The sequence below is a fragment of the Nesoenas mayeri genome, assembly GCF_963082525.1.
Source record: "Nesoenas mayeri genome assembly, chromosome: 4".
NCBI classification, from domain to species: Eukaryota; Metazoa; Chordata; class Aves; order Columbiformes; family Columbidae; genus Nesoenas; species Nesoenas mayeri.
This window is the reverse complement of record NC_137540.1, coordinates 9,629,082-9,644,447: the sequence shown is the minus strand read 5'-3', so window position 1 is coordinate 9,644,447 and position 15,366 is coordinate 9,629,082. Positions and strand designations below refer to the sequence as shown.

General features: G+C 41.4%; 1 protein-coding gene across 1 annotated transcript in view; it reads left to right on the top strand.

The window, feature by feature from the left end:
* LOC308040251 (bifunctional heparan sulfate N-deacetylase/N-sulfotransferase 4) overlaps window positions 1–12,505 on the top strand; it is a gene marked incomplete at its 5' end in the record, with an annotated part of 86,901 nt that extends 74,396 nt beyond the window's left edge. Inside the window, 6 exons of the mRNA XM_080344156.1 lie at window positions 904–1,027; window positions 1,954–2,128; window positions 3,945–4,115; window positions 6,296–6,405; window positions 11,871–11,973; window positions 12,299–12,505. Of these exons, the coding sequence (XP_080200282.1) occupies window positions 904–1,027; window positions 1,954–2,128; window positions 3,945–4,115; window positions 6,296–6,405; window positions 11,871–11,973; window positions 12,299–12,418 (803 nt within the window). The 3' untranslated portion in view covers window positions 12,419–12,505. The remainder of the gene's footprint in view (window positions 1–903; window positions 1,028–1,953; window positions 2,129–3,944; window positions 4,116–6,295; window positions 6,406–11,870; window positions 11,974–12,298) is intronic.
* Between the last annotated feature and the right edge of the window lie 2,861 nt (window positions 12,506–15,366).

The window sequence follows — 15,366 nt, the reverse complement described above, 5'->3', positions numbered from 1 at the left end:
TAAACATATTTACCAACTTGCAGGTCTCTGAGGGTCTCAGGGCATTATTTAAATTAAGCCACATATTCTCGTTCCCAAGATAGCTATTACTGTGGTGGATATATTAGAGAAAGTGAATCTGAGGCAGAGAAACAAATGACTAATCCAAGATTATATAGGAATTGTGTGACAGTGACAAAGAGATGGCAGGTCTTGTTTCAGAGTTCAATGCAAGTTTGCGTAGCATAAAATCATTGAAAAACAATTTCAAAGACACATTCTCCAAAATTTCATTTACCATCATGTATGATTTCCAGTTGTTTTTGTCAAACAACAAAAGTATTGTTACTGGGATTTTAAAGCATACTTACTACAAACAGGTTTGTTGGCATTGAAATAGAACAGCATCACTTGAAAGAGTTCTTATTCCTCAATAGCAGACCCCCATGAAAAATACACAGAGGACAAAAGTGTGGTTCCGAGAGGAAAAAAAAAAAAAAAAAGGTGGAAAAAATAAAAACATAATCCCATGATTAGTGCTTTTTTAGTGCTTTTGAGAAGTTTTGTGCAACATAAATACTTGAAAAACAAATGTGTTCAGGCCAAATTCCATCACTGGTTAAATAGACCATCAAGCAAGCAATGCCATCAACAGCCATCTCATGCTTGTGTCAGAGGGCAGAATTTAGAGTCTGGAAATAGGGAAATCGTAATGAGCACAGAATTCTGCACATATTCCCTGTTCCCTCTGAAAGCCCCTTGTGCTTACGTATGCTTTTCATGAATAGGCAATTTTCTTATAAATGGTAATCTTTCTAATTTTCCTGAGTATCTCAGCGTGTATTGATTTAAAATACTTTCTTAAATGAATAAAGTTTAAGGTTTTTTTCTGTTTCCTAATGGCATCACTTTTTGTTGTTGTAGGAACAACAGCACTTTATTTATTTCTTCTGATGCATCCTTCCATTATCAGTAATCTCCCTAGTCCAAAAACTTTTGAAGAAGTTCAGTTCTTCAATGGAAACAACTATCACAAGGGAATTGACTGGTAAGAAGAATAACAAAACAGAAGTGTTCATTATTAATACATGGTAAATCACAATGAAACAATTACAGAAGCACGTATGACATCTACATAATTACTGGATCAATTTGTTATGCTTGGCATTATCAGACAGAGAAACTAATTTGTAATGATGGGACATTTAATCAAGTCCTTAATTTTGTTTAGATATTGCAGTAGCAAATTTCTTCTGGTTTTCACCAATGAATACAATAACCAGCTCAGTTATGATGTCTGTCTTCATGTTGAATAGCACCCCTGTCTTTTCATGACTGTATCTGTACTGAATTATATCCTTCTTCTTCAAAAGTGGCTTTTCATAAAGTAAGATTTGTTTCTTCATGAGAAAAATAACCCACTGTAAAGAATTTCACCTGGTACTCCTATCACAATTTTAAATATTGTTTTTATTATTTTTACTTTAAGAAAAACATTTTTGAATTGAACTTTCTATTTTACTTATTCTTACTTCCAGACAATTTTAAATGGAAAAGTCCATTCTGAAAACACCAGAAAGAAAAGATTTGTCACTTCCAAATGAAATGTTTCCGCAATGTTAAAATTAAATGGTTGACATTTTGAAGCTTTTCCCATTTTTTCTGCAGCAAAAACTAAAGTCACTTCAAACTGGTGAAAGATATCCCTTTGACACTGAATTTATTAGCAAAAATCCCATTTGTCAAAGGGAAACCTAATTAACTATCTTCATGGAGGCTTTAACTATCACCAGTACCATGTAAGAGCCAAGATATGTTCTCCCTACTCCAGTTCTCAAGTGAGCTGAGAAATTCAATTTTGCTTCTTGAGAACTATGTTTGAAAATTCATCTTTTCACCTACCGTAAAATGGGAAGAACAGGGTCATGACTTTTTGGGACACTGCTAATTCTAACTAGTTTCTACACATCTCAGGTACATGGATTTCTTCCCCACTCCTTCCAACGTCACCACTGACCTCCTCTTTGAGAAAAGTGCCAACTATTTCCATTCTGAGGAAGCCCCTAAACGAGCTGCTTCTCTCATCCCCAAGGCCAAGATCATCACCATCCTCATCGACCCATCTGATCGAGCATATTCCTGGTATCAGGTACAGACCATGCCTTCAAGAAACAGATAGTCAAATCAATGGCAGGGGATGATAGCCATCATCAGTGGGAATTTGTGTCCTTGAGCAAGAACGGGATTTATTGCAAAGCATTTGCACTGTGTAGAAGTGGAAGGATGCTGAATGCCAACTTCTGCAGTTGGCACCTATGACACCAGTGTCATAAATGATGAAACTTCTCAGTGCAGAGCTGCCACCAGCTGTAAACAAACAGTTTAATCTCAATTACAGCTGACACTGCATAAAGGAAAAGCTGTGTTCCTCGCCCGGAGAGATACACAGGGGTAAATGAACATGGCTTGGCTAGAAAATCAGAGCTCTTGATGCTGAGAATCTGGTACCTCATCCTGTCCTCCAGCTTGTAAATTGGGCAGTATGCCATGATGTGCAATGTATGCAGTGTCTTTTAACGTTTCATAGAATCACAGAATAGTTTGGGTTGAAAGGGATCTTCAAAGGTCATTTATCCAACCCCCCTGCAATGAGCTGGGACATGTTCAACTAGATCAGGTTGCTCAGAACCCCATCCAACCTGGCCTTGAATGTTTCCAGGGATGGGGCATCTACCACCTATCTGGGAAACTTGTTGGCATATTTTACCACCCTCATTGTAAAAATCCTTTTCCTCCTGTCTAGCCTGAACCTCTCCCCTTTTCATCTAAAACCATCACCCCTTGTCCTTTCGTAACAGGCCCTGTTAAATGTCTCTCCCCATCTTTCTTATAGGCCCCTTCTAAGTATTGAAAGGACACAATAAGGTCCCCCGGAGCCTTCTCTTTTCCAGGCTGAACAACCCCAACTCTCTCAGCCTGTCCTCATAGAAGAGGTATTCCATCTCATTTCCAAGGAGTTAAAAAGAGCTGTACCTGGAGAGTATTTTCTTTTTCCCTCACTGGAAATGAAAGAAAGCCTGTTGGTTTTCCTAGGAAACTCTAGGATGCTCTTTCTTGCCTTTTACTGAGCCCACACCTTCCCATAACAAAATCTGCAGTGGGTTTTTAAAGAGACATTTAAGCATGCATGCAAAATATGGTGTAGTCATGTAGGTAAAAAACATACTAAGAACCATGTTCAAAGAGACACAAATAAATATTGTTGTAATACGCATGTCTGATATAGTTACTACAGGTTCTGCAAGGAATAAAGCGTGGCCTAGGGATGCCATCTGCACCCTTGTTAGTACCTCATTTGCACTTTTACAAATGCCAGTGTGAGTGCAGTAAAATAAAGTGTATCTACTCTGACAGCATTTGGCTCCTCAGTTGTCTGTCCCCAGGAGGACCCTTGTCTGAATGGTGGCTCCATCCTGCTTTCAGGCCTCCCTCACTCTTATCTAGTAGAAGTGTCACCCATGGGGAGCTGAGGGGCTGCTGTGGGCTGCAGCTGGGCTGGCACTGTCAGTTGATGTGTGCCAGAAGAACAGCTGGCATGGTACAGGAAGGAAATTACTGCTTCACGGCAGAGAGGACAATATGTACTAAAACTAGATGTGATTGTCTAGCCTGATACAGGTAATGTGCCCACGCATCTCCAGCCCATGGCTCCAGCGTGAAGCACGTAGAGGTGTGGAGCAGGATGAGCCACTGCCCTTCAGCTCTCAGCAGGTTGGAGGGTCTGGACTAAGCACCTCAAGAAGGGAATTACAGGGCATATTCAGAAGGAGGCATTTAGGACGCACATTTTTGCTCTTCATGGGATTTAGAAGTACCAGAGCAATTTGCTTGTTCCTTTTTTTTCTCTTTGATTATGGCGTAATCTTCAGTGTTCTTGTGACATGTGTCTACATATCTTCCACTAGCATCAGCGGTCCCATGAGGATCCCGCAGCCCTGAAATTCAATTTTTATGAAGTCATTACATCAGACCATTGGGCACCCTCAGAGATAAGGACTCTCCAGAAGAGATGCCTGACACCAGGATGGTATGCTGTCCACATCGAAAGATGGTTAACTCACTACCCCGCTTCACAGGTAATTTCCAAACTGTTTTATCACCAAGCTTATCAATTCTCAAAAAGTCTCAAAATCAGTATGGCCTTAGCATTAGGGGTGATGGGAAATGCAGATTTGGCAAGATTTGGGATATTTGGGAGACGTGTGTTGATTTTATTGTCTTCTGACGGAAATGGTGCAACAGAAAAATGCTACAAACTCTGCCCACATGGGCCTGATGGGGGGCTTTGGGGTTTCCTTGCAGAATCAGCCCAGGTTGTCAAGGCTTCAGGGCCCCAAGAAACAGGCAACTGCAGCGTAAGACACTGTAGGAAGGTTTAACAAATCCATTTAGAAAGGGCCAAGGCTTTTTCTAAAAACAAATTTTATTCTGCTTCCCACTCACTCCTTTTCATAGAATATTTCACATTTGTTTGATCCTGGTGTGGAATTAGCCTCTCTCAGTGTTAGAGCAGAAATTCTTCATTTTGCCCAGTCTTCCTTCAGATGTTTTCTTGAGTTGCCTTTTATAATCTTTCCTCTTTCCTGTGGAAATTTTACATCAACACATAGACCTAGAAAATATTCTCATTACTTAAAAAAAAAAGGTTTCTGGATATAAACCTAAAGCAAATATTTTAGTACTATGAAACATATACATGAGCACTCTTTACCTCTGGATATGCTCCATAGCTCAGTTCACATGTTTGCCTATTGTAAGAAAAAGTTGTTGAAGAGTATTTAATGAGCAAGCATAATGAACAAGCATCTCCAGAAACTGTTTTACATGGGACATGATTTTGCCAAAAGAATGTAGAACTGCATTTTGTCTATTTAGTCAGGGGCCAGGGAAAACAAACAACAGCAACAACAAAAAAAACATATAAGCTTTGTCTCTTTGCAATCCTCAGTTTTCTTTTTATACAGTCTCAGCTGTGCTACAAAGAGGAGAAGCAGGTCAATCCCATTTCCAGTAGAAAGGAGAAAGCCTCAGTCATTTACTTACTTCTTTCATCTCTGGTCTTTCTTCTCTTTCATAAATGGGAAGGGAGTCCTGCCCAAAGCAGTTGATCTTGCAGCAAGAGCAGTCCCCAGGCAGCACTGCCCCTAGGACCAAACAAGGCATGTTCTCCTCATCGGCCATCACACCCCAACTTACTCCTCTGAAGTAAAAGGGGCTGTTCTGGCAAATTTGAAGCATGCAAAGGTTGCTGAACATTCTGTACCCTGTTACCTGTGCTCCTTATCTGCCCCCACCCCATGCTGCTGCCTCCTCTCATGAGGATTATTCTCCTCCTGCCATAGCAAGGAGAAAAAGTAGCCTTCTTATTAAACATGCAGGGGCACATTGACATATTTCTTGTAAAACCAGTAACCACTCATGTTTCGTAGTTATAGTGATTAATTTTACAAGATACACAACAAAATGCACTCATTCTTAATCAGGTGCACACAGAGAATGCACTCACAGTGCTTACTAATGGGTACTCAGTAATGTGCATTCAACTCAGCCTGTGCACTCAGAAACTTAATAATTCATAATAAGCCTTCACCATAAATATAAAATGCATCCATCCAGAATAGTTATTAGTAATACTGTTTGGTACTCTGGTAGACTTTTGATACATTGTCTTAACATTTGCCTGTGGAAGTCAATGTACCTTTACATCACATCAATCTTTAATTAAAAACAAAACAAAAAATCCTTTGCTAACAATTTTGTAAGTGTATAAGGTCGATACACTGGTTGTAAGTCTCAAATAAATTGCCACAATATCACTTTTGAACATGCAATTGTATAATTTCTGAACATTTAATTCTAAGATATACATGAGCTTTTTGTTATTATTCTTATTCCATGCCTGGAATATTTTCTATTGACACATTGTAAACCTTCGCAAAAATTTTACATTCCTTCCTTATCTCTTTTTCTCAGAATTCTCTGAGACAGGGGAAAGAGAAACTTGTGAGATCTACCTCTTGCATTTGAACAATGTGCAGACAGAGTTACAAGGTGCCCATGTATACAAATTCAACATAATAAAGCACAAAACTAAATCTAAAAACCAATTCATCCATATGATTTATATTAACTCTGTACAAAGTCATAAGTTAATTTTAATCTATATTTTCACAAACAAGGTCACAAAAAGGAAATAGTGTTGTTCTTTCATAACCTTATTCCTGTTTTTAAATGGCTAGCATATTTACCTCTACAGTTGCTTATTATTGATGGACAGCAGCTAAGAAGTGACCCAGCTACTGTGATGGATGAAGTGCAGAAGTTTCTTGGAGTCTCTCCTCATTACAATTATTCTGAAGCTCTAACGTGAGTCTGTTCCTTTATTATCTGCCCTATAGAATTGCAGTGTACACCCCTTCGAAAAAACACATTCCAACAATGATGATTTTGAAAAATTTGTTTGCTGTTTTTTTTTTTAAGTTATGTTTAACACCCATCAAGTTTTCCCTTAACTTGCATACATATAAGAGGTTACAGAATTTAATTGCACGGTTGCATACCTTTCCACATGTAAATTTAGTTTACACAATGTACAGAACAAATGACTGCTCAGTATTTTGTATTAGATATAGAACAAAGGCTAAGATGGGTGTAAAAAACATCTGCTCTAGCTTGAGTGTTCAATTGGAGATGCCCAAGACTCATTTTCTCAGGGGACCTGGTTTTGTTTTCATAGCTGTACAACTTTAAAATGTAGGTTCAGTTGATGTGAGCTGAGCGTGTAAGAGCTCAGCACACCTTTCCAAATCAGACTGTTGAATATTGTGACAGTCTCCAGAAGGTAAAGACCACCTAGTGTCAGGTGCAAAAATTCTGTCTTAAACATTTTTATCACATTCATATAGGAGGCTAAGGACAGAGATTGGGTTAGAAGCATTCAGTGTGATAGGATTCACCTGTCTGTGTGGCTTCTTTGCTTGTTTGCTTTTAATGTGGACCAAATATATTGTCCCCTAATCCCATTTTCATAAACGATTGAGCCATTTTTGCTGGCGTTTTAGCTGGTAGTAGCCAGGCACATGGCATAGAAAAATTTCAGCTGTACACTTACAATTTAGTACAATAACTAGATCCCCAGCCTGGAAGTGAAGGGCTCAAGTACAACACCTGTAGTGTGGGGGAAGCTCATAGTTGCCTGTGAAGCACAAACTCTTGATCAGACTGACTGTTCATGGGCTGGGGTGTTGCTGCCAAAACTGTAGGTGCTCTGCAGGAGCCCAAATCAAGGTCCCCTGAACTTAGTGAAAGTCCTTTGACTTCCTACATTCTTTGGTTCAGTTTGCAAAAGCAGCTGCAATAAGCTCAGATCACATTTCTCATCCTCACCACCCAGAGGATAAGGCTTTCCCTTAAAGGGAATTAATGGCCTGTGTGGCACTCTCTCTTTGACATTTTTCCTTCCCCACAGGAAGGCAGAATCCCTGCGGGGGCAGGAGAGGGCTGAGTTTCTCTCTCCCCTCTTAGTCTAGCAGAAAATTGTAAGAAGCTTTTCCACATCTGAGGAGCAACATCTCATTAGAGATGAGTACAGAAGCTCTGTATTGGGAGAGGCCGGGGACATCCATGGGCTGAGCAGCCTGGTGCTGTGCTGGAGGATATCACAAACCAGCGTGCAGGCACAGAGCATGAGCCCTGGCCACCGTGCAGCCCGCCCATGACTGCACAGGGGCTGGGATGTAGAAAAGCTTGTACCCCACCTTCCCTGCAGGCCGTTCATGGGGAAAACGAGACCATGGACTTCCCACCTACTACATGCTGTCTCGTCTCAGCTCACAATTACTCTTTAATGTTTCCTTCCCTGGGAGGGTTATGGCTATACATATATATAACAGGTACAAAGTGAGAGATGAGTGCTTGTTGTTCTTTGAGTCTTAAGCATGCTGCCTTGCCAAAATCTTTTTAGAGAGGAAAAATTTTGGATTTCAGAATGTAATTTTTTAAGTCATTGGTTTCCGAAGTGGATGAAATAAAGGAGGAGTTTGAATACACAGCTGAACTACTGTCATTTGAACAACTGCTGCTGCACATCTGCACTGCCTTCTGCTAGGTTTTTAAAAATACACACCCACATACATATATCTTCCTCTCTGTAACTAAATTAAAGTCAGTGGAGCCACACACCAGGAAAAAAATTTGGCCTCTCATATTTGTTTGGGCAGGAAAAAATGGATTGTAAACAGATCTATAAAATTATGCAATCACTGTTTAGAGGCATAAAGAATGCAAATGTACTGTGGAAGCACACATTTCTGTACAGATTTAGGATGGAAAAGAAAAATGCATTAAACTATGTAGTGGCTTTGTGTTAGGACTGTCAAAGCAAAAAAAAAAAAAAAGCATAGGATCACTCCTAGTCATTGCTGCCTAATAACTGTATACCACACATTTTTAAAGTTGTCACAAAGCAGCCTAAGGACCCAGTCCTGCAAACAGTACTGAGCAACAAGTTCATCACCCTGAGTAATTACATGCCTGTCTTATAGGAAAGTAAAATCAACCCAGGTGGAAGGAAGGCACTAATCAGAGCACCGGCCCCTTCCCACCCATGGAAAGAGAGCAGAGAGGAGACAGAAGCAGGGCTCAGGCACAATCAACTAAGGGTTGCAAGGCTTTTACACATAATACCATCAACAGAAATACATTGAGATCCCCAGATAAACTGCTAGGAGAGGGAAACTCATCAGTGGTCTTCATGAAGTTCCCACTTAGGCATTGAAAGGATGTTTCCCACCATTCACCCACCCATTCACTTTCATAGGGAGTGACCGAGGCCTTAATTTTTTTAAGTATCTGAACTTAATGAACAGAAAACTAGGACACATGGAACTAAAGGTACAAAAGACCTTTCCTTTTAATCATGGGAGGTCCCTATCAAAGCTCTGCTGACTGCTAGGAAGATGTATTCCATGCCCAGCATCCTCAGATGACTCACAGTCCAGGATAGCATGGGCTAGTGGTCTCCTCCTTTCTGTGTTTTTCTCGACAGGCAGCAAAGGAGGGAGGCAGGACAGGGCCTGGGTTTGGCAAAGAGCAGCCAAAATGACACCTCCTCTGGCCCAGCTCCTCACACCATGCGCTACCCAAAGGGGCAGCTCCATGTCCAGCCTTTCAAGGGAGATCTTCCCCCAGCAGCACTGTTCAGCCCTTCCTATGAAGATCACCGAGCAGCCCGCAGCCAAGGGAAAATCAGCTTGCTGGAAATTGCTAAGCACCGGAGCCAAAGGAGCAGCAAAACTCCGAGCTTTTTGCATAAAGAAGTAAAGCTTGAAAACGAGACTAGTCTGGGCCTGAAGCCCAGGTCCTCACTGGCACCCACCCCACCCCTAGCATTGGGTACCCGCTTCTCAATAGGTGCGGTGGGCGTCCAGGTTCACCCCCGCATCTCCCACAGGCTGACACTTGCAACCCCCAGGAAGTGCCCTCCTCTCCTTACAGCTGGTTCCTGTCCATGCTGTGCGGCTGTGGCTGTATCACCAAATCTGCCCCTGTTGAGAAAGGAAGGGCGAGGGTGTTCCCTGCGTTGGCCAAAGGGCAGAAACATAACTGCGTCTGGAGGAAAGGTTTCTGCTGACTGCTTTAAAAAGCTCACTTGTAACTTCAGCCTTAAGGCTATCACTATTTTTAAATAAATACTTCCATTGTGCCCAATTACGTTTTCAGGAGTCCTGAAATTTTCCTAGTACCTAAATGCAGTGGGTTGAATTCAGCCTGAGCTGTCTTACCCTCTTTTCCCCTATGCAAATTTGCACATTCTCTTAATAATTTTCAATATGCTCCTTCTGAGTGGAAATATTGTTTGAGAGATAGTTCTGCAGTTTTCCTTTTACCCAGCACACTATATTGCTTCTTCTCTTGGGAAATTACTGCAAGACAGCTAAAGTACTTCACTGTACAATGAGCAGATGGGAAAGGCCAAAGTAGAAATGAATCTATGATCAATATATCCATTTAATCAATGATTTATTTATTTTTAATTGATACAGCTACTGAGATAATTTAGGAAACAAGGGTCAGGACTGAAATAAGAGGCTGGGCAAGAAAAACGGGTGAAAAAGCTTCACCCTTCGCCAGATATTAGTTCACTTATGTGAACAGCAAATTGCGGGTGCACCTGTGTCATAAGAATAAACCCAGGGCAAAAGGTAGTTTGTAACTAATTAACTCTGTGTTCCAGCCAATTATACTTCATCCTTTTCAAACATCTGCTGAACAGCAGAAATGCGAACCTTTTCAATGTTTTATGCATGCTGCAATCCCATAGCAATAAATTCAAAATGCTGCATGTTGTTCATTCCTTAGTGAATACGTTTTAATGCCTTAATCTATAATTCCTATATCTTTGAATTTTAGGCATCAAAATCAAATTGCATATTTCAGATAAGACTGCTAAGACAGTGTTTGTGCTATAATGCAGCCTTTGGAATGAAAATTTTATTTAGATCTAATGATACAGAACAACCAGCTTCTCAGGTGCAAGTTAAATTATCAGCAACCAATCAGCAGTTCTTTCAGAAGACCTAAATATGGCTTATTTCACTCAAAAATCAACATAAAATATTTCAATAGTATGTGTCTCATCTTTTCGTACATATGCAAGAATCACACTTGTGTAGAAATAGACTTATCAATTGAGTCTGTGCCTGTTGAAGTCAACAAAAAGATCCACTTGACCCTTTTAACCCCTCTCACCTTGACAGTACTGACCTGCAGCAGCATCAGCTCCAACTGGCCAAATGCAGAGCTTTCCTTGAGCACGGCTGATAACGTTCTTGCGAATATAGCGCATAAAATTCCAGGAAAAGAGATGATTAGTATTTTTTCAACAAAACTTTCTTTGTTCAAGTGTCAACCGATCAAAATATTAGCAACCTGCAGGGATACACAGAGCAGTTTGACATGAATGAAATCTCTGATCAAAACCAGACAACAAAACATGAGTCACAGTCTGCAGCAGAGCCACATAGGATCCTTGAGACCGAGGCTGAGGACCTTTACTGACATCCTATGGATTAACAGTTAAAACTTGTACTCTATATGCTGGACTACTTAGGGCAACAAAGATGATTAAGGGAGTGGAGCACCTCCCTTATGAAGAAAGGCTGAGGGAGCTGGGTCTCTTTAGTTTGGAGAAGAGGAGACTGAGGGGTGACCTTATTAATGCTTATAAATATATAAAGAGTGAGTGCCACAAGGATGGAGCCAGGCTCTTCTCGGTGGCAAACAATGATAGGACAAGGGGTGATGGGATCAAGCTGGAACACAAGAGGTTCCACTTAAATTTGAGAAAAAGCTTCTTCTCAGTGAGGGTGACAGACACTGGAACAGGCTGCCCAGGGGGGTTGTGGAGTCTCCTTCTCTGGAGACATTCAAAACCCGCCTGGACATGTTCCTGTGCGACCTCACCTAGGCGTTCCTGCTCCAGCAGGGGGATTGGACTGGATGATCTTTTGAGGTCCCTTCCAATCTCAAACATACTGTGATACTGTGATACTGTGACTAGTAGAATAAAAATTAGATAATGTAGGTAAAGTGAAATGTGAAAAACGTCTTGCCTTGAGCCACTCCCATGGCGAATTTTTGGAAAATATAAATACTTAGAGCTTGCACAACAGAGGAAAGCTTTTCCTCACTCTGTCCTCAATATTCCAGTCATCATCATTCCAGTCATATAAAGAGATATATGCAGCAATCATCTGTGGCTTACACTGATGTTTTAGTATCCAAGAGATTCTTCCGTAGTTAGATATTCTAAAAAATATAATCCTTTATAGGTTTGACCCTCAGAAAGGTTTTTGGTGCCAGTTACTGGAAGGAGGGAAAACAAAGTGCCTGGGAAAAAGCAAAGGTCGAAAATACCCACCAATGGACCAAGAGGTAAGTGTTTTGCAGAGATTTAACTAAACATTTTTAATAGGGACCCTGTGTTTGACTCCTAAAACAAACACACGCTATTATTATTATTATTATTATTATTATTATTATTATTATTATTATTTTCATGGGCTTGATATTTTTTTAAACCAGGAACTTTTAATGACCTTTGAGTGATGGGAGATTAATTGCCTCCTCTTAAGAGATTCTCTGTGTGAGCGGTGCACAGCTCTTGGGAGGTCACCGCTCTGCGGCACAGACACATGCTAAAAACTGGGATCATGTGGGTGTCCTTGTTTGACTGTTGTTTTCTTCTCACCCTTCTCAGTCTCGAGCGTTTCTGTCACGCTACTACAGAGACCACAACGTGGAATTGTCCAAGCTGCTGCACAGGCTGGGGCAGCCCCTGCCCTCCTGGCTGAGACAGGAGCTGCAGAAGGTCAGGTAGCACGCAAGGGCAAGGGACCCAATAAGGACAATTTCCTTCACTGTCAAACCCCTTGCTTCTCCGACTCACTTGTGATCGTCAGTAGAGGACCTCATGAATAATGCTGTTTCTATTAAAAACAAACAAACAAAAAAAAGCAACCGACAACTGTTTGTATGTACGCGCTGACAGTGATTAGCATCGACCCCTTTTGTCAGCTTCCAGGAAATAATACGGAGCTACGTGGCATTACTCTTTATACGGACTGGGATTTGTGCATAACCTAATTCATCTGTTCACCAGGAAGCACCAGAAACTCTGTGTAGGACGGATTGACTTCGTTGTACATGACAAATTGCAGTCTGTCAGGACACAAGCAAAGGATGGGAGCATCTCTCACTGGATTGTGAGGTTGGTCACCCACTGGGGTTTTTCCACATTTGTTTTTGCTCTTTTTTCCACCCAAACCAGCAGGTTTTCCTACCATTTTATGGGTGGATACGCAGCATTTTGCAGTCAGGATTCCTAATGGTTATATGTAGTATTCATATATTATCATTACTTTCTCCACAGAAAGAGGTGGTCTTAACTCCTGCCTAACTTCCTTGGGACTCCTGTAATAACTGATGACAGTCTATTGATTTGTTTGGTGGGTTTTTTCCCTTTACAAGAAGGTGTGTCCTTATTTACTGGATCTGTGTGGGTTGTTGAGGTGCAAGGCAGTGAGGTGGCCCTCCTCCCAGATCCCAGTGAAATCTACTCCCTGTCTTTTGGATGCAGCTAATTTGCCACCATTATAAGTTTTTTTATTGCATCTGTTGGGTTCCTACAGCAGCTGTGACAGAGCTTTGAGATGTAAAATCATTTCAAGTATTTTGCCACAATGCCATAGGGCTCTTTAAAACACTACCAAAGCCTCCTAAACTCTAAGCAGGCCACACAAGCAGTGTACTGACTATAACCTAACATTGACAATTTTGTTTCTATCTGGAAAGCAAGCTTTGTGCACTGAAGCCTTCAAAGTAAGAAATTAGTTTAGTCATGTAGGTGCTCACTCTGCAATCTATTACAGGAAAACAAAAAAAACAACAAACCACCTTTAACAACCAAAGGTATTTTTTAAGGTTTTGAAAAAACTACAGTCTGTTGAAGAACAAACTCTTTCCATAGACTTTAACTGTGTTGAAAGGACAAGTATATCCACTATATATCACATGTGCATATATGATGCATATATTTTTATGCCTGCATATCTATCTATTTGGATCAGACCTAAACTTAATTTTAAATATATGCTTTTTGTTCCTTTAGGTAAATGAAAGGGTGGATTACAAAATACATGCTATTATGAACTGTGCTTTCTTCTCAGATCTGTGTGGACAAGGTCAACAAGACTGGGCCAAAATGCACTGGGAAATTTAATCTGGGTGAACAAATAATATTTAGGCATTTTAGCCTTGTAACACTTTTTTTTCAAGAAAACAAAATGCTGACAAAGCTTTGCTGCATGTTCTTTATGCAGCACAAAATGGAGCAGGTTTCAGTTATCAAACTTCCCCATCTTAGTTCCTGGGCATAAGCCATGTCAGGTGCTGTAGAGGTTTTGTGCTTTCCCTCCCCATGAATTTGACGCTTTGCTGACAGCTCAGGAAACAGAACTGGAGGTTGATGTTGCACCATGAATTCAGACTAGTGAGACATAGCCTTGGGGAGCGCAAATTAGTGCATATCACGGACTGTGGTATCAAAGGGCACTTAGATTAGTTCATTTAGACTTCAAACCAGGTGATACATGTAGATGTCTAACTTAGCACTTCCAGACTCCAAAAACATGAGACTGTCCACCAAGACCATGACACTAGGTTATTTTGGACTGGCAAGTCCAGTGCTTCCCAGAGCGATCGTGGTGCCACCCGTCCTGCTCCCAGGGTGGTGGTGGCACTTGCCGGTGAGTGTCGTCTGACACCATCTGTCTCCACAGCTTTTCCTTGGCCTCCATCTCTCTCCTCCACCACTGCCCATCTAAGTGTGCCTGGCTGTTTCTTCCCTCTGTACCATTTCAGCCCTTTTCCCGGTCCCAGCACTGCTCTGCTACATGTACCTCATCCACGTGAGGAGCTGGCGCTGCCCTCCTTGGCCCCTCACACACACAGAGGAGAGGCTGAGGTGTAACCAGCGCCAAGTCCCTGCACGGCCCCTTCTGCTCCTGCTCTCCACCTCAGCCCTCGATCCATCAGCAGGAGCACCCAGGGCAGGGGTGGGAAGAGCCCAAGAACAGGTCCCCCCTGCCCAGCAGCTGCTCAGCAGCAGCATCACGTGCCCGGTCCCCCCAGTGCTGCACCAGCCTGTGCACAGCACAGAAAAGCCCAAAATACAAGTATTACCCTGTCTCATGTTTGCTTTTAAATACTGAGATGGGATTAATCTCACATAAGTGAGACATCTACTTTATTTTGGAGGTGATGGAGAGAAATAGGGCTTCGAGGACACCATTCATCTGATCACAAAGCAGACTTCTTAAATGAGCGAGATTAATCTTGCCTCTTCGTCTCTATTGATTGTAAAAGGACAATAGGCAGCTTGTTCAGAGGAAGAGCTCAGCTGTGTAGGTCTGAAATTAGGTGAGCTGGAAAGGACATGGCATTTTATCTCACAGCGATAGTTGTTGAAGATGAGAGGGAGCTAGGTGGGTCTGAGGGAAGGTTATCTCTTTTGTTTTGTTTTCTTGAAGTAATTTTCCTAGTTCTTATATTTTGACTCTTCAAAATGAGACAGGGTAATCTAAAGGCCAAATAAAAGGAACATTATGTGTATCTTTTTATGTTTTTTTGGTTGTAGGGGGCAGTCAGTTACATGCTTTGTTGCAAATTCACTCTTTTAGCACCAATCACACCAAAGACAACTAGTCTGTTGGGAGTTTTGCATAAGTAAGGTTTGGTCAGAGAAGAATATCTCAATGAACCTTTGAT